Source organism: Eleginops maclovinus, chromosome 23 (assembly GCF_036324505.1).
Source record: "Eleginops maclovinus isolate JMC-PN-2008 ecotype Puerto Natales chromosome 23, JC_Emac_rtc_rv5, whole genome shotgun sequence".
Classification (NCBI taxonomy): Eukaryota; Metazoa; Chordata; class Actinopteri; order Perciformes; family Eleginopidae; genus Eleginops; species Eleginops maclovinus.
The window spans coordinates 10,961,728-10,981,418 of NC_086371.1; the positions used below are offsets into that span (position 1 = coordinate 10,961,728).

The window sequence follows — 19,691 nt, forward strand, 5'->3', positions numbered from 1 at the left end:
ATTTAACAATATTTGAATCAAAATCTTGTTGCTCACTTGGGGGGTTGAGTTGCATGTGATCCCAGGCCACCGTCAACGGAATTAGATGAAGAAAAAAAAAACACTTGAAGCCGATTTGTTAATAAGCTTACACCAAGGAGCCTTTGCTTTCAATGTTTCTGTTTTCATAACTTCCATATTTAATGCTATAAAGAACTAGTAACGATTTTCAATACCAACAGTGTACTCCAGAGAAAGAAGCACTTCTCCATATATTAGATCTGACTATATTTTTGCTTGATGAGCACCATCTGTTTGTTTTTGATTTAGCTGTTCAATTCTTAATACGTTTTACTGTTTTATTTTGACTATTTTATAATGCCTCTTGAAGACCAAAGCTTCAGTGTTGTTCGTTTCTTAACTATTACAATTTATAAACATTTCATCAAAGAAAAATTTGAATACTCAATTCATGAAAACACTGATATCATTAATGGTCTAAAAGTGTTTGTTCCAGCAAATATTACTATGCAGAACATCAGTGAAATATGTTATAAGATACACCTGTCCGATAAATATCAGCCGTGAAAACGTTTCACTTCACCTGTGTGCCCCCCTAAAGTGTCCCCCATGTGGGAACAACTGGTGTTAATGCTACTGTTACCCTACTGGTTTATAAAACATGCTCATATTCAGATTTCTTAATTAAATTTTGCACCTCTATTCTATCTGTGATATATTTACATGCTTTTATGTTTTCTCATACTGCCAGTACTGCAGCACCTCTGTCTGAAACCAGAGCCCAGCCTGCTCTGATTGGTAAGCTGGCAGGCTTTGTTGTGATTGGTCAATCGTGTAGAGATGTCCTGCCCCTTAACCTATTATGTACAATGTGTTGGAGTGCTAGCCAATAGAAGTCATTATGTTATTATGGTTCTGAAGTAAACAAAGGAGTCTTATGGAGATGTTTCACAAAAACCTAAATAACACACTACAGGGAAGGGGAAACCCTAAAAGCATAAAAGGGCCTCTTTAAGTTTTGACTAGATCATTTTTTCCCTTAAACTTCTTCGTGATGGGCCTCAAATATGATGATTTGAGAAACGACTCAGTCCTGACGTTTTGGAATGTGTGTGTTATGGGTGATTCACAATGATTACTGAAAATTCTCAATTATAATTGGCGGGAAGTACTTTTAGTAACCTGACAAAATAACAAGATATTTATAGAGTTAAGTATTCAATTGCGTAAATGCACCTAAAGCACTAACATTAAACAATGATGCAGTAGTATTTAAAATGTTTCAAGCCAAGGCCCCCCCTAGATGAAATAGAGAAAGAGCAGGGACCTCCCACTACATACAGTATTTATAACATTGAGTTTGCTTTTGTGCTGGATCGCCTAAAGTGACTTGCACAAACATACCTTTTTATGTTGCATACATAAATAATAAAAGCTTAAGTATGCTGTTGTGGACTGATGCATATATTTATATCTTTACATGCATCCCCTATTCAGAGTGTTAGCATATGTGATTGCACAAGGATTTATGGGTAGCAGTTAGCCTGTGATTAATGTGTGAATTAGATTAAGTGAATAAGATTGAGAGCAGTAGTCAGGCTCTGCTTAAGGTCTTGGTGCTAGGGTTGTTTTTGTGACCAACAAAAACCTAAAAGAGATCAATTCTGGATGTCAACAAACAAAGGAAAGAGAGGATTTTTATTATCAAGTGACTCTAGTACTGCTGTTTTGTGTCAGATGGTTCATAGTCCCATGGGTCATCAGTAACACTAATGTAGCGCACACTTGTCAGGTATCGTAATAAATATATTAGGGTGGTTATCACTTTTTTTCCCGTGAGTTGTGAGCCTGAGTAGTACAATAGAAAAGGGATCCTGTGTCTGGGATATAGTAGTATAAAACTTTTGGGTTTCCTGCAGACCCTTAAAAAGGCTTACAAGGCATTCAATTCATCAGTTCCCTTAATTGTATTAAAAAGTTATAAATTATTTTTTTAAAAAGCCTTAAAAATGCCAAGACATGCAAGTAGGATTTATGGAGTTATTACGGAGATTAACATCTATATTTTAAATAATTTACTCTCACATTAACTTCATGCAGATCTCGATTGCAGAACATTGTGTGGGACTTAGATTTTACAGATTTGAAAATGTATCTAAATGTCTTAAATCCAACTTGCATTTATCTATGTGAACCCTCTGCTTAATTGTTGGAAGCCACCTGTTTGCTTTAATTACCCCTGATTGTAAATGTTTGAATGTCTAAGAGGAGATCAGAGTAAAAGGACTTCCTGCTCTAGGTGTTGAAAAAGCTGAGTCATAACTGCACATCCTTTGCTGCAAACTCCAGCTCATACTTTAGCTCAGTCCAGATTACTTGTAGCTGGAGGGTTCATGTTTATTCAAGGTCCTGTTAATTCTGAAGTCCATCTTCCAGTTCACTAACCCTCCACCCACACTGTCATAATCAATCATACCTCCCCACTGTTCTTAAGATGAGGTCCAGCTGCAGCAGGAGCTCAGAGCCTGGGGGGGGGGGGTGGGCAGATGTCTCCAGAGTGCAGAGGGTTTACTGTCACATCCTGGCTGCAGTCACACTTGGCTTGCGGTTTGTGAGCTGAGATTCTGAAGGATGGGTTTTATAATGTCACAGCCTTGTGTATCAACATGTTGCCTTCAGAGGCTGTGTGTGTTTGTGTGTAATCATCTATATCTGTGACTGCAATGATGTTTTCCCCCGTCCTCCCATTGCTTCTTTGTGCTGTAGCTGAATGTAAGCCACAATATAAAGAAGTGTGATGATGTTGTGAGCAGCAATGAAAGCTTTTATTTTCTAGCTCCTTTTTAAACATCCAGGCTGTATGAATACAGACTTCAGATGTACCGTGTCCTGTTGTGAATCTGAACATTGCAGTTACAGGGGAGCGAGTGATGTAACTTTAGCCTGTTTTTGACACACCGCTCTTTGGTTTTCATGTGATTTACGCTCAGAAGCTAGAAACAAAACTGACAGCTACCAGCATATAGCCACAGCAAGTAAAACATTTTGGCTGACTGCACAATATAGCAGACAATTGTGTGTTTTTAACTATTTTGTAAGTGTTTGTCAGCTACCATATCTGCTGCTGGTGCGTTAGTGTTGTGCTTGTTTGCTTTTTAAAATGTATTCCAATTGCAGGAGGAGGTTTGTTACACAGTCTGTCTCATCCGTTCAAACATGATGGGAGGAGGGAAATGTAATTCAGGGGAGCCGGGGAAGAAAACAGCCTCCCATGGATGTGATCACAGGGAAGCAGAGATAATGCATTCAGGGAGTTTAGACTGGGAGTCATCACTATTCATGTTCAAGGTGCTGGTTTGAGGCCAGGCTGCAGTGATGGGAACGTGTTCAGTAGTCAGCAATACAGCAGTACAGAGGATGGCAGCTGCCCCTTATTAACTGATGTATTTTTGCACGGTGACTGCTTGACAACTGAGAGACAAGTGGACTGATTATAATGCACTGCGGAGCACAATGTGTATTTATACAGAGCAAACATGCCAGCTATATGATTGGCTCACACTCGGTGCTCCTTTTTATATCGAAGGTGTAATCAGGGCTCTGCGCAGAAAATGCATTTCTGATCCTTTGTTTAGAGGAATACTTCCCCTCAAAAATGAGCATATCAATTACTCAACCCGTGTTATTGTTTATTTTCCAAAGAACATTACATTTTTCTATCACTTTTGCATAAATATTCTCAGGCTTGTTGCAGGCCTTCAACTCATTCGTGTTAGTGCAGTCTAAGTAAAAAAAAAAAAAACTGATAACAGTCACTGTAACATTCAACGTGAGCCACAGCAAAAAGTCTTTCAATGTAAAGTGTGTTCATAATAGATACAGTTTCACACCAAAAAAATAATGTGATACTCAATATTTTTTACACCCCTCGTTTCAAATGATCATAAAACCCCTCAGAATGAGGAGATTGAAACGAGGCATTGTGGGATGATGTTTTGCACCATAAAACATGCTGAACAGTGAACATCTTCACCCTCTAGATTTCATTAATATTTTAACACAAATTAAAAGTCTATCTCCACAGTAAGAATATCAGCTGAATTAAAAAAATATTAATCAGAATGCATTTCTTCAACATAATTGCTCCTCGAAAATTTGATGGGAAGAATTTCCTGCCCCTGACTGCTTACTTTGCCTTTTAAAACTAATGAAATCCTGTGTGACATTAGAGTATTTGATTTCAAATGAGTGTATTCCGGATAGAGTGGAAATCATGGGTTGTTTATTTCTGAAATCTTGTTGGCTGGGAGCTCGGAGAGATGATAGAATCGGAGGATGAAACCCTCTTTATTAGTCACATACATGCACACAGCAGAGCACACACAGTGAAATTGGTCCTCTGCATTTAACCCATCCTAGTACTAGGAGCAGTGGGCAGCTATCGTGCAGCGCCCGGGGAGCAATGGGGAGGGGGGATTGGAGGTGTCCGGTGCCTTGCTCAAGGGCACCACAGCAGGGCCTAGGAGGTGAACTGGGACCTCTCCAAGTAGCAGTCCACTTTCCATATTTCATGTCTGTTTGGGGACTTGAACCGGCGACCCTACGATTCCCAGTCCAAGCCCCTACTGACTGAGCCACTGCTGGACAAGATGAGACCGCAGGTTCAGCTCTCGGTTAAATCAGGCCACAGTAGTTCCCCTCTCTCGGTGTTGTGGGATCATTCAGACTCTTCTTGAGTTCTTCGTTTTATTTGACTGGCCTTTAGCACTTGGCATTCAGCAATCAATAGCTCCAGGGCCTGAGTTTGATGAGCTGAATACTAATGCGGCTGAACAGCATTGGCATATGACTGGCTCTCTATCACTTTATACCTGACGTTATCTCTTAATCTCATCCAGAGCGTCCGGTGTGGTGCATCGAATGATCGCCGCACAGTGAATTTGTTCTGTTTGGTCACTGCATTAGTCTCATCGATTACCGTTAATCTGCAGCTCCTTATTCATAACGTGGTGCCATCCAAACAAATGCTGCAGCTCAGAGTTCCCCTGCTGCCAGAGAAGGTCTTCCCTTTGCTGTTTATTTAGCTGTTAACACAGATTTGTTCAACTTATGTATTCAAGGACGCACGTCGTTTATTGTTGCTCTAATGGTCTTAAAACTTTTCTGCACAGATGAGCAGAAACATGAAATTGCTTTTATAATTTCAATTGCAAATACGCCTGTTTTTCTATTAGTACCCAGCGTCTTCAGCGTGTCTTCAGGCTTTTCTTCCTGTTTCTTTTACATTTTCTTTGGTGGCAGCTTCCTGCAGTCGGCACATAAGCCACCTCAGAAGTCCCCCATGTGAGTGCTGATTTATTGTGAATGAATCTATAATTGAAAATGTCCATGAGCATCAATGTAAAAGAGACTGCTACCACTAGATGGACTGCCACGCTAAGAGTTGAATGAAACTGATTGTCAGAGTTTTTAGTGTGGAAGATAAAACTGAATGCTGTCCCTCTCCCTGTAATTTCATAGAATACTAATCGTGGTTTCTTTTTGGAAATCCCACAGGTTTTTATCTCTTTAAAGAGATTGAAACAGAATGCGTTTCTTGAGTGATGAGACCCGAGAGAGAATATTTTATCCTTTATCACAGATTACACCCTAAGGACCAGACATGTGTATCAAGTAATGGATCACACAATTTAAACAGAGCCGTAGAAAGAACCTTCTGTAAATTATGTATTATATCAACTTAAATCACAGGGCTGGGTCAGCCAGGCTGTAAATACCATGTTATCGCAACACATGGGGAACAGTAAAGCAGATAATAAAAAATGGAAGGGAGTGATGTGCAAGTAAAAAAAATAGTGGTTGATAATAAAATCATGTACCACAGAGCTTCATGGTGGCGTAGTATTTGGGACAGATGTTAAACCTGTGTTTTATAACCACTCCTTCTCATGTCACCTCCCTACCGTACAGCTTTGAATCAAAGCAATGACATCATACACCAAGCGATAAACAGTATAACTAAATCCCTGATTACTGAACTCGTCGACAAATAAATTAGGCCATCAACAAAAAACTATTTTGATAATCGATTTAAACGATCTATGTTTGTGGTTTCCTCCTTTTTTCAGTTTTCATCATAAAAACTAAACGGTACATCGTTGGGTTTTGAACTGATAAAAAAGACTCTATTTATTTCAAGTTTAAAAATAAAAGACATCTTAATTGACTTTAAGATACTAAGAGTGACATTGTAAAATATTGTCTGACATTAAATAGACCAAATGATTCCTCAATAATCAACCCGTCTCATGGTATATTTTTTCATAATGCTCTTCCTTATCAAATCATATGAGTTTGCAGCCAATTTCTGTGAGGCTGCATTTAGCTTACGTCCAAGTTTCCCATGAGCAATAGTATTCATTTATTTAATATATTCTTTCACAAAATTATGAAAAGAACCTGGTTTTGTTGGTAAACCTTGGCAGCAATATTATCCCTGGTCTGGTGTGCATGGGTCCCCCCGATCCTACAAAGATGGTTTAGGATGGACATGGGGAAAAGCTGCAGTGAAACATAAAGCAGCCACATAAAGGTGCTCTGATAGTAGTAAATGTGGAGGAAAGCTTCTACTGAAGCACAGTTTCATGTGAACACTGCATTTACCATCAAATAAATCTTTGTCTGAGATTTAATTTGAAAAGATAACAATCTTTGATTCTTAACTCCATGTGGCACCACCGGTTCTGTGTTATCAGAAAATATTTGACTTAATTTTCTCCACTGATTCTCTTTTCAATTTAGCCGAGATATGAATATGAGAAAACAGATGAAGTGTAACAAAGAGTATTGAGCCAGACTTTTTTCTGAGTTGTTGCAGGTACAAAGCCTGATCCCACTGAGAAATCAATTAGTATTCAGCTTTTATTTCATCCCACTGCAGTAACACGACACAAAGAGAAGAAGAAGACTTGATTTCCTCCAGGCAGATACAGCGTCGCTTTCATTTATATTGAGGGCATTAGTGTACCATCAAAATAAATAGATAATTACCTCTTTTCTTTTTTACAATAATTGTCTTGAAAATCAAACTCTTTAACCTTGAAATGTAAATAAAGAACAGATTTAGTGGATGCATTGATCTGGGCTTCTGTTTCTGTAACTAATGAAGATTAAAGAAACAGCGGTGTGCTCTACCACTGCAATTAAACAAACTTTTTTAATCGCAAACTGATTAAGTTCTTTAATCAAAGAGCGCTTTATCCTTAAAGTGCAGTCAGTTTTAATTATCCTGAAACACACCACAGGAGCTGCTGTTTACAGCTGCGTGAAAATCTGAAGGAAAATTCAGACAGATTATAATGAATAGATGATAAAAGATGTAATGAGTTTTCACACGGGGAGTCTAATTTCAGATTATCTTTCCAAAACAGTTTATGTAGACCTGCACTATATAATGACACTATTCTTCTCCAGCTCATCCCCCCCGTGTGCTCAGTTTTATTGACATATTTACCTCTCTCAGAGATGTTGTGTTTCCATCCCAGGTCGTTTGTCTGACAGCTAGCAGGAGGGAATGATTCCTTGACAGATAGGCTGAGAAACAGCTGGGATTTTGAGTCTCGATTTAGGTGTTGATTTATCAACCAAAACAACATGAGTTGAAAACCCTAGAATTGATGCCAAATCCTAATGGAATAAACGCAAGGACAAGAAAAACATTTAACTTAAAATGTCACTATAGGCATAGCAGTTTGGAGGTAGGGCCAACGTTTTTGTTGGTTTTTTTGCTCTATTATCGCTCACCTCAGCCTCCTCATTAGATGATCATTTAAACGCTGGCTTCGTGGCATATCATTTATCAAGCATGTTTCAACAAAGTGCTTTACGCTGCAACTCCACAAGACCCAAACAAATTGCTCTCTCTGCGTACTCCGCGTTATCGACAACACTGTTGCCAGTAATTGCTGTATGAATGTAATATTCTGCCTAAAGAGCAGCTCAGAATTGTGTCTGTTCTTTGCAAATTACTGCGGCTTTGATTTGATTATGCACAGGAAAGCGCTATCCCCGCTCTGATTGAGGCTTATTGTACTGCCTTGAACTATGTTGCCTGCCACTGCACAGTAAACGCCTCTATGCCTTGACTCTAATGTAAATTCAGCTTTGGGAAAGGTGCTCTCTGTGCGGTTGTGATGCCTTATGTAGGTCAACTCTTCTTCAGCTTTCACTGCTTGGTCTGCGATGAATGATTTCATTTTGCAAGGGATCTGTGGTTTTATTATTCATACTCCAACAGAGATTGGAGTTACGGTGCATTAAAGCATGACGTTGTCATTTCCCCGCTCGCAGAACTGTTATTCCCTTTGCCCCAAATAGCAATTAAACCCTACATTTGATGCTAGCTCTAATTGTTTTTCTCTCGCAGTCACAAAACTCTAGTTAAGCCTCATCTCTCTGGACGTACAGTACGCCGTTTCATTGATTGATTTTTTTTATGCAGCCCCCTCAAACTGCTGGTTTAGTCATTTCTCTGCAGCTTGCCATTTAAGGATTCATGAGTCTTTTCTGTCACTGTTTGATAATGGAAGTGGGTTTTCTCCCTTCAGATTGAATGCATATTGGTCTCTGCATTTTCTAACTAGCTCCAAAATTGATCTGAACTGCTACACAGATTTTCTGCAATGAAGTACCTTAACACAATAGGTGAGTAGCGTGAAATTGACCTCCTGAAATGCAGAAGTTTAAGAGACTTGCATTGCAGTGAAGACAGCTATTGAGTGAATTCAAACTAAATGGATTTTATTTGGGACTCTCTCAGCAGAATGGGTAATGCCCTAATGCCCTAAATATTGCCTCATGGAGGTTGCACTTTAACGGCTGCCGGATAATCAGCAGCCCAGATAGACTCACAACTTTTCTTCAGAGCAGTTGCTCCCCATTTGTTGCTCCAAAGCAGCGTGTGTTCCCATATATCTTTTGGGTTCAGTCTCCTCTGTTGATCTAATTGGATACCCTCTGTTGCCTACAATGAATCATTGCTGCTCTTCTCTCCTCTCCTCCAGTACTTATTTGTATTGAATGCAGGGATCCCCTGCATCACATGGCTCAACCTTAAAACTTGTATTTGTCCCTTGGCTCCAAGCATTGATCATGTTTTTTTTAAACAGCTCTGTCAGTATCACTTTTATTCCAGCAGAAGATTATGGGCATGCTTTTATGTGTCCCTAGAGAGAAGCCAGGAGTTGTGGCCAGTCTCCCCTCTGCACTAATTGACTCCTAATTTGGCAAATGCATTTTAAGGTGGAGTGAAAAAGCTGACCCCTCTTAGCGTTCATACATGGGCAAGCCTCTCCCCACCCCCCTTCCTCTCTGTTTTACTATTGTTACTTATCTCTCCTCTGCACTCTACTCTTGACCTCTACTGATGCAGAGGAAGCTCTGATGCAGCACAGGGACTTCAGTGGTGACACATTTGGAACTAAGGTGATGGGTTGGAGGCTTTTTTGGCATGCACCCCATCACTTTTGGGAAAGAAGTTTAAATCCTGCCAGTTCTCAGGATCTTCAGCACTCGGCTTCTGATCCACACTGCAAACACCTCCAGGAAAGTGGCTCTCACTGAGCCGATCGAAGGCAAAGATTTTTTTAATTAGTCGTCTGCTGCTGAATGGAAAGGCACGGGTTTTGCCTGCGGGTATCAGTATCGATTTGAGTGTATGATGTTTTAATGAGCCTGGCGTGTAAATGATTTGTTGCAGTTGTGTTATTCATGAAAGCTAATTTGCTGTTTTTCTCCTGTGTTCTCAGTGGATGGATTCTCAGTTGACTTGAAGGCAGATTTAAGGCTTTCCAGACAGCAGGATGTCAAAGATCTCTAAGGCAGCTAAGGCTGTGAAGAAAGTGGATGCCGGCAATTTAATCCGGGCTATAGTGAGGTCAGGACAAGCGGCCCCTGGACCCCCACTCGGCCCCGTCCTCGGACAGGTAAAATCACTTCCTGTTCTATCCGTTCGCTCCCAGTAATCAGGAGTTATTAACTTGATTGCAGTAGCAGGGCTTCATTTTGTCAGCTGACCTTCCGCGAACAGGTCTCATTAACCGTCACACAACCTGATCCTATTTCCACTTTGCCAATCACACAGTTGCCTCTCTCTCCTCTCACTCAACACAATGTACAACCCCGCCACCACATCGCTCTTCCCTCATAGCACTATTCATATTCCCATTCTTATTCTACTCGCACAGTTGCATTGTGCAGGTGGGGGCCACGCTCTGCTTCAGGCTGCAACCATTTTCTCACAGTTCCCTGGGCCAAAGACACTAACACCTCCTTCCACAGCACCTGTCCATTTACATTAGCCTCACACTTCACAAGCCAGTCGATGAACGGCACTAAACCTGTGAAGGTTTTGTCTTAAATTCTTGTATACTTCTGCCTCACTTGCTCCGGAGAGACAGCTGAGGTTGTCTTGTGTTTTATTGTTTAGGGATGCACCACTACCAATATGCCAATTCCTAATAGAAGAATGTATGTATGTATACACAGACCTCAAGCGTTGAGCAATGCAGGACGAATTGTTTAAAAATAACTACGGCTATTTTTACCCTATATCCTCCTTCTGTTGCTTTAGTATGAGATGCTGATGCTGTGTTGATTAAACTCATTATTTCTATCTGTTTTAAATCGGTGCTGTAAAACATTTAATTTATTTTACATCATAAACTCACAACCTGCTCCTGCTGTAATGGTGGTTCAGCTGTTTATCTCTGAAAGTTCTTTTCGAGACTGAATGAAAGCAACCCTACATCTTGTTCTGAACATACAAATGATCCAGTGAGGCTCTTTAATGGACAGTCCTCATCAGCCTTGACTGCTGTTGCACGCTTTGAGACGAGATCAATTCTCACAGTTCATCCATCTCTGTGACTTAACGACGCGATCGGAGACTAGGATGAAAAAATGAAAAAATCTGGCAGAAAAGAGCTACACACTATTAATAATGTCAGGAAAAGGCAAATGTTGGATGTCAGAGAGGAGTTAAATGATGTGAAAACATCCTATTTTTCTTTTCCGATGTCGACTGTTGCAGTGTCGGTACTTTATGTTTTTTGTTCAAATGATGTACGCTGCTGTCACCAGCTAAACTATAGCATAAAATAAATTCATTTCCACCAGACTTGGACTTATTTAGTTCTCAGCAATACTGCAGTTATAAGTAGTCTTGAACCCACTTCTGTTTAGATGTTCTCTATATTGATCCACACATACGATTGATATCATTTTTATTATTATATTCACATATTCAGGCTCCAATTTACTTTGTTTTCTGCAATGATTAATTTGCTGATTACTTTTTTGATTACGCAATTAGTCGTTTGCTCTAGCGAGCTGCAGGGGGCGGGGTATGATCCTGGTGTTCTTGTTGTACCGGGCGGCGTATCCAGTAAGCTCCAGGATCTCAGCGGTCAAGTACTCCAGCACAGCGGCCAGGTACACCGGGGCTCCGGCACCGACACCCTGGGCGTAGTTACCCTTCCTCAGATGCCTGTGCACACGGTTGACGGGGAACTGGAGCCCGGCACGGGAGGAGCGAGTCTTGGCTTTCGCCCTGGTCTTTGCTGCACCTTTTCCGCGGCCAGACATTTTCAATAAGGGTACTCTTCGAGACAAGAAAGAGAGCAGAGCAAGATGGCGCCGAGGATGGCTACCGTGTCTCGAGTTCCTCACCAACTCCACATCTTAGTGTATTTATTGTTTTACTTTGTTGGTTGTTTTTAACTTTTTTTTGCAACATGCAAACCGCCCAAGCAAGCCCTATCATCCAATATGATAGAGAACAACTTTTACATATCAGGTCGCTGGTGGACAGCAATAATCCACGACGACCTGCAAACAATGGAGAGTCTCTGTGTTTACCTGCTGGAGCGCTACATGTGGAGCGCAGGAGGAAGAGACGACGGGGATCCCGGGCCGGGGTCCTGGTCAGGCTGAGGAAACTTGAAAACAGGCCTTCTTTACCGAGTTAGCTTCTGCAAATGTCCAATCCCTGGATAATAAGCTGGACGAACTCCGTTGCAGGGTGGCATTTCAACGGGACATTAAGACCTGTAATGTTTTGGTTTTCACGGAGACTTGGCTCGACCCCACGATACCGGACGCCGCCATTGCTCCACACGTATTCTCCATTCATCGCCAGGACCGGACAATAAACTCAGGGAAGAGCAAGGGAGGAGGTGTGTGCTTCATGATTAACAACAAGTGGTGCTCAGATGTGGAAATAATTTCTTCGGACTGTTCTCCCAGCCTCGACCACATCATGATCGGATGGGTGTTTGTTGAAGCGGGTTCAGATTGTTCACTTCTTGGGGGCCTTCTCGGTCTTCTTGGGCAGCAGCACAGCCTGGATGTTGGGCAGCACGCCTCCCTGAGCGATGGTCACTCCTCCCCAGTGCCGGCGCTAAGGGGGGGCATTCGAGGGCCGTGCCCCCCCTAGCGGTCATTGATGCCCCTCCTACCAGCTGTGAAGCATATTCTCGATCTGTCACAATCGACTATAATTGACGCTGAGTTCGAAGTTGCTAAAGAGTTTTTAATGTCACAAAAGCAAGCAAGCCCCCCCCCCCCCCAATGCCCCTCCAGTAGATCTGCTCTGGCGCCGACTCTGCTCCTTCCAGCAGCTTGTTGAGCTCCTCGTCGTGGTGGACGGTGAACTGCAGGTGGCGGGGTATGATCCTGGTCTTCTTGTTGTACCGGGCGGCGTATCCAGCCAGCTCCAGGATCTCAGCGGTCAAGTACTCCAGCACAGCGGCCAGGTACACCGGGGCTCTGGCACCGACACGCTGGGCGTAGTTACCCTTCCTCAGATGCCTGTGCACACGGCTGACGGGGATCTGGAGCCCGGCACGGGAGGAGCGAGTCTTGGCTTTCGCCCTGGTCTTTGCTGCACCTTTTCCGCGGCCAGACATTTTCAATAAGGGTACTCTTCGAGACGAAGAAGAAAGAGAGCGGAGCAAGATGGCGCCGAGGATGGCTCCCGTGTCTCATGCTACTCACCAAATCCACATCTTCCACATTCCACAGGAATTCCAGGTATGCACTCCGGAGAGCTATTAGCAGTGCGGAAAGACAATACAGGGACAAGGTGGAGTCGAACTACAAGGGCTCCAACGCCAGAAATATGTGGTCTCGACTAAAAACAATAACAGACAACGAGTGGTGCTGAAAAGGATCAACACACACAGGGCTCCTGGACCTGATGGCATCCCTGGCCGTGCTCTCAAGGTGTGGACCCCCTGCAGTTTGCCTACAGAGCAAACAGGTCCACGGATGATGCCATCTCCCTCACCCTCCACACTGCCCTCTCCCACCTGGACCAGAGGAACACTTATGTGAGAATGCTGTTCATTGACTACAGTTCAGCATTCAACACCATTGTGCCCTCCAAGCTCATCATTAAGCTCAGGGACCTTGGGCTCAACAGCGCCCTCTGTGACTGGATCATGAGCTTCCTAACGGGCAGATCCCAGGCAGTGCGGATGGGGAACATCACATCCTCCACCTTGACCCTCGACACCGGAGCCCCTCAGGGTTGTGTGCTCAGCCCTCTCCTATACTCCCTGTTCACGCACGACTGCGTGGCCACACATCGCTCCAACACCATCATCAAGTTTGCTGACGACACGACCGTCATCGGCCTGATCACAGACGGCGACGAGATGGCGTACAGAGAGGAGGTCAGAGCCCTGACATCTTGGTGCCAGGACAACTACCTCCATCTCAACGTCAGCAAAACAAAGGAGCTGATTGTGGACTACAGGAAGAGGCAGAGAGAGGCACACACACCCATCACCATCGACGGGACTCCTGTGGAGAGAGTCAGCAGCTTCAGGTTCCTCGGGGTAAACATCAGTGAGGACCTGACATGGACACATGACACCCGAGTCATATCCAAGACGGCTCGACAGCGGCTCTTCTTCCTCCGCAGGCTGCGGAAGTTCAACATGGACTCCAGGATACTCTGCAACTTCTATAGGTGCACCATCGAGAGTATCCTGAGTGGCTGCATCACCGCCTGGTATGGCAGTTGCACCGCCCTCAACCGTAAGGCTCTACAGAGGGTGGTGAAAACTGCTCAGCACATCACCAGGACGGAGATGCCATCCATGGAGGACCTCTACACCCAGTGGTGTAGGAAGAAGGCCGGTAGGATATTAAAGGACCCCCATCACCCCAGCAACAATCTGTTCTGTCTGCTGCCGTCTGGCAGACGGTACCGCAGCATCCGGACCAAGACCACCAGACTCAGAGACAGTTTTATACCACAGGCTATAAGACTGCTGAACTCCTGAGCTCTGTGAATGTCTACTCACATCTGTTTATAGTCCACATATACATATATATATATATATATATACACACATCTGCCACACACATCTGCACATCTGCCACACACATCTGCCATACATATCTGTTTATAGTACACATATCTATATATTATACATATCTGCCATACACATCTGTTATACGTAATATATGCATCTGTCCATACCTCCTCATTCAACAGTGTAAAGTGTTTAAATACTCTCAATGTATTCCACATATGTATATATTTCACATCCTCAAATCTTTATTGTTGTTATTGTAAATATTCTTCTCTCTTTTTGCACTATTTTATTTATCTTATTTGCACCATGTATGTTGAGTTGTTGGAGGAGCATGGGATATAAGATTTTCATTGCCAACATATACGTTGTATATGCTGTGCATATGACAAATAAAACCTTGAAACCTTGAAAAATAACTAAACTCTGAACTTAACCACATCTCTAACGAGCATTTAATTGTCTTTAAACTAATACTTTAGATTGTTCTGCCCACAATTTCCTGTGTTGGTTTATTCTCATGATTTACATAGTAGGCCTATTGTTTTTGGATGGATGTATAACTGGATAAAGCGTCCGAGGCGGTGCCTATCATTCCTAATAAAGTGGCGCATGTAGCCCAAAATGGAGCGACTGTAGATTCAGAAAGTACCTGGATCATCCGGTGTCCTCGCACCTCGTCTCAGCTCGAGAGGGAAAATAACCCTGGATTCGGGTTTTAGCGCATTTTATGACCCTAATGATTTAAATAAGGGCTATACAATTGTTTGTGCTGGGTAGTTTATTTAGCTCCAAAATAAGTGTACGCTGATTTATAGTCATCTCTTTCCCACTGTAAGTATTTCTGGGCCGAAATGACGTCAGACTAGAACAGAAGTATAGTACCTTGGTTTGACCACTCGGAAAATGTGCTTCTGCGGCCAGTGCTCTTCTTGGGGGGCTTTATTTTAACTGTGTGCCTTCTCAGGAACATAGCACAACAACATTAGGGACACTTCGCTAAACATAGAAATGTTAAATGAGTGATAATGTTGCTGTTTCACTGCTGAATCTGTAAATGGACCACTGTTTAATTAAAAGACGTTTCCGCTTCTGGTAACAGTGGTAGTGGTAATACTCAGATCTTTCCCTTCAGTAAAAGTAGTAACACCACTCTGAGGAAATACTCCAATACAAGTTGAAAATCTTACTTGAAAGTATGTGAGTATAATCGGCATAATGTGGTTAAAGTGCAGTAAACTGTCCCCCGTCAGTGCTTTAATATTATATATGATGTGGGATTAATATCACTGCTGCATTAAAAGGTATGTTGCGTTTAACTGCTGTGGATGTTTAAGGATGAGCACATTTGATCTCATCTATTACTGTTGGGTTGTTAAATTTACAGCAAGGCATTATTTTCAATAAAATCAACATGTGTTCAGTGTAGCTGTCCTGAGAGATCCTCGCATATTTTCCCAGGCCTTTTTTAGTAGTTTATTCAGCTTGAGTATTTCTCAACACACAAAGGAACGTTCAACCTTCAGATTATCACACATCATCTAGTGTATAAGTGAAGGTGCCCTTAAGTGGAAATACTTTGTGAAATGAAGTAACTCGAGTTTGACCTCCAACACAGTGCTTGAGCAAATGAAATGTGTTATATTCCACCACTGCGAGTGGACACAAACATCAATGAACTAATGTATTATTTAAACCGTGTTAACACAGGAACATATCTCATTCTCTTGGGTCCTGCAGGCACACAGAGGTCATATAGTTTGAAATTATGTTTGACATTGACCTAACTTTTTAATGAAAAATGCAACGTGTAGTTCCAGTAATGACTCTTACAGTTGGAAAACATCCACTTTTCTCCAGTAATGAAGGGGAGGATTTGTGCTTTAATCTCCTCCCATTTCACCATCTCTTATTCTCTCTGAAAAATACAGCAGCCAAGTTTTAACTGCTGCCAAGTGAAGGGACCGTAATAACCCAATTTTACCGTCTCTGCACTGTTCACCAGTTGGATGTATAATTGATTTTAAGACGTTTACTGATCACAGTTAAGGCTCAGCTTAATCTGCTCTCCCCTCAGCTAGACTGAAGACGCATACGTTCCCTCTCATCCTGTGAAAACTGGGAATTAGGATGCTCTCACTGTCCCTCAACTGCCAACCCTGGAGGTCATTTAGTTTTTCTGTTTGTACTCCTGACTCCAAACTTTAAAAAATCACTGAAATAAATACAAAAATAGAGCATTATAGAGAATACGGTTCATATTTTAACATTGGCTGCAAAAATATGTTTTGTAAGCACATTCACTGTACTTGACAGAGGGAATAGTGTAATGGCTCTCCCAATGGATGCAAATAAACTCAAAAAAGTAAAGTAGAATTCATACATTTTTGAACAATTCTCTATTTCTTCCGCATCATATAAAACCTGTCACAGTGACATGAGTGCTGACTTGTCTGCATCAGTGGGTGTGTTTGATATTTTTGGGTGTTTTTAACCCAAAAAACACTTGTTTCCTTTCTTAAAAATGGCCTAGTTGGAATTTGATCAGTTTGAGTGGTCTGATTTATGTGACAGCTCAAGCTAACAGGCAAGAATATGGATAGTGGTTTCATTACAATCCCTCGACAAGTATGCCGTGTGATCTTTACCGCCTGTTTTTGTTCGTCAATCTCACCTTTTGAAGACTTGTTGCTCAACGTGTCTTCTACAAACATTCTGTTCAAGTGAACTGAACAGAATGCTCAAATAATTGATTCCTCCCATTTGGAGTTTTCTTTGAGACAGCATTTAGTGTTTGAAACTATTTGACATATTTATAACTCTTTAAACCTCCCCTTCTTGGTTTCTTTCTAGTTTTGTATAATATTATTCTGGAGTGGACCTATTCTGCATTACTTACATTTGATTTTTACAGTATGTTTTGATGCTAAGAAACGTTCAGCATCGATTCTGACAGTCTTCAGTTCAGTAGTAGTACGTTTCGTCTTTATGATGTTTCCTTCCCTGTGGTTTTTTATTACTACACTTTGGAGATCCTGGATCAACTTCCTGTGCATCCTACTTTTTTCCGTATTTTCCAATAGCATCAGAAACACAGCTGCCACACTCTGTTCATTCAAAACTAGCTTACACAAGCACTAATGCATTAATAATGGGTTATCAGAAAATGAACATTTCTGTGGATGTTTTTTTTTGCATCATTTTAAAAACAAATATATATATTTAAATGTTCATAATATTCTTCTAATAAATTATAAGACACCTTTTAAGAGCGTACTTTCTGTCCTTCCCATGTTAAGCCACTTTGAATAGAAAGAATAAAAGGTGGAGGAGGGAAACATGAAGAAAGACTCCACTGACACATTTTCTTCAAAGAGGCCTTGATCACATCACCTTGATGTCAGAGATTTACTTTTTACACTTTAGATAAAATATAAAAAGACTTGCACATTTTTACTTCAACTTTTGTTTATACCTATTTATTCATTTTATTCTTTTATGAATCAACTGTCACAAAACCTTATTTCCCTTTTACTTTTGATCGATTGCTTGAATGATAAGGATGCCCATTTTTCCAAAAGGTATTTTGTCCTTTAATTAGAATATAATAGAACTGTTACTAAAGATAACCATTATTATTGTAAATCTGCTGATTTCATTTCATTATGTCCCAGTTTTTTTCTAAATATCTTTACTTCCAACAACCGAAGATCTCCAGAGAAACGCAAGAAGTCTTTGTAAGAACCAAACAGCCTATTCTGACTTTTGTATTAAATAATGTCTTTGGAGACTAATAAATTAACCAAATAATGTTTATGAATGAGGTGAATGGAATTACATTGCCATGCAATGCATTTTCTGGCCACATAAAACAATTTCCATAGATTTAATTTAGGAATAAATTGAAGATCTGCTGACACAAGTGAAATTACCCAGTTAGACCAGCGTGTGATCTAATGGGAACTCCTTGGTCAACGTGTTACTGAATTCATACTAAAAGAGCCTTTTTCAAAAACCAGGCATCGTGCCAGAAGAGGACGACATCTATACCACATCTAAAGATCTAAATCACATTTCTGAAAATTCAGGTTTAGATTTATATTGTTTCTCTTGTAGTAAAGTATGGTTGATGGAAGAAATTATAGTGATCCAGTCTTTACAGGGCATTAAAAGAATCTGACAAATGGTCCTCTTCACATAAATCTGACAGGAGCTGTTCATCAATTGTTATGTTCAGATTTAATTCACATCTTGCTGTAGATTACCTACATTTTCCCCATGAAGCAGTTTCTCCTCATCAGTAACCACCATAGACTGTATAGGTAAATGCAGGTAAAGTTATTCCAGGACACGGGAAGTTGCCTCTAAGAGAAGATCTCAACTGAAGATAGTGGATGAAGTCATATCTCTGTATTTAAATAGACTTTTAGAGAGGCATTAATGTGAATCACAGCGGCGCTCTGAGTCATCGGTAAGTGGAGCTTCACTGCTAAAAGCCACTGATGCTGTTGGTGACAACGAGAATTTAGTGCAGTCAGTTCAGTTTAAAGACTCGTTGTTATAACTTCACATTTCTACTGAACACGTGTAAATTACAATGTTATAAAATAGAAGTGGTGAATTCTTGCGTTTCAGCAGCTTGGATTTGAGTTTAACAATTAAACCATACATTGGTTGGTGATTCACTTATCTGTCAACCAGCTAAATCATAACTCTAATATTTCATCTCTAATTCTTTATAACATGTGTTTGATTGTCAGGTAAACTGAAAGCACTTATCCCCTGTTTCAGCCTGAGGTCGCCCCAACACCTGAGACTTTATTATGCCTTTGTCTCCGGTATTACACTGCATATCATAAAGCCTCAGACTCTTTTGCATCATTTCATTCTCGGGTAATATACTTTGAAGTTCTGCCCAAAAGCGTGTGCTCTGATGAATGATTTAGACGTCTGTCTGTTAAATGTGGCTCTTTCTGCCAGAGTAAGTGAGTGTGAGCTCGCAGGCATACTGTAGCTGTCGCTGTGTCGGGGTAATGAGGGGAGATGGGTTGTAACCAAGTGCTCGACAGAGCAAAACAAGGCCATATGTTTGTCTAAAGGTGTCTCCTTTTGGACTGCTTGGGATGTCATTGTTGTCAAGGCGGCATGTTGTGTGCGTTTGTCTCTCTGGGCTCCAGTGCTCCATCAGGCTCTCACTGTGTGTAACGGTAAATAAATGGCAGCCACTCTGGTGTAGGCAGTGGCTCCGGCCCTTTAATCTTAGCCAGCCTCTGCTCCTCGCTTTTCTTTTCTTTTTTTTTACTTCTCTGA

At 41.4% G+C, this 19,691-nt stretch overlaps 2 protein-coding genes across 2 annotated transcripts in view; one reads left to right on the top strand and one right to left on the bottom strand.

Annotated features, from left to right (window-relative positions):
- mrpl11 (mitochondrial ribosomal protein L11) overlaps positions 1 to 19,691 on the top strand; it is a 40,214-nt gene that overhangs the window by 478 nt on the left and 20,045 nt on the right. Inside the window, exon 2 of the mRNA XM_063875950.1 lies at positions 9,807 to 9,983. Coding sequence (XP_063732020.1) covers positions 9,861 to 9,983 — 123 coding nt within the window. The 5' untranslated portion in view covers positions 9,807 to 9,860. The remainder of the gene's footprint in view (positions 1 to 9,806; positions 9,984 to 19,691) is intronic.
- On the bottom strand, positions 12,356 to 12,965 carry LOC134859799 (late histone H2A.L3-like). Its single transcript, XM_063876515.1, has 2 exons — positions 12,673 to 12,965; positions 12,356 to 12,446 (listed from the first exon to the last, which is right to left on the bottom strand). Exons 1-2 carry the CDS (start codon positions 12,963 to 12,965, stop codon positions 12,356 to 12,358), a joined length of 384 nt encoding a protein of 127 aa, XP_063732585.1.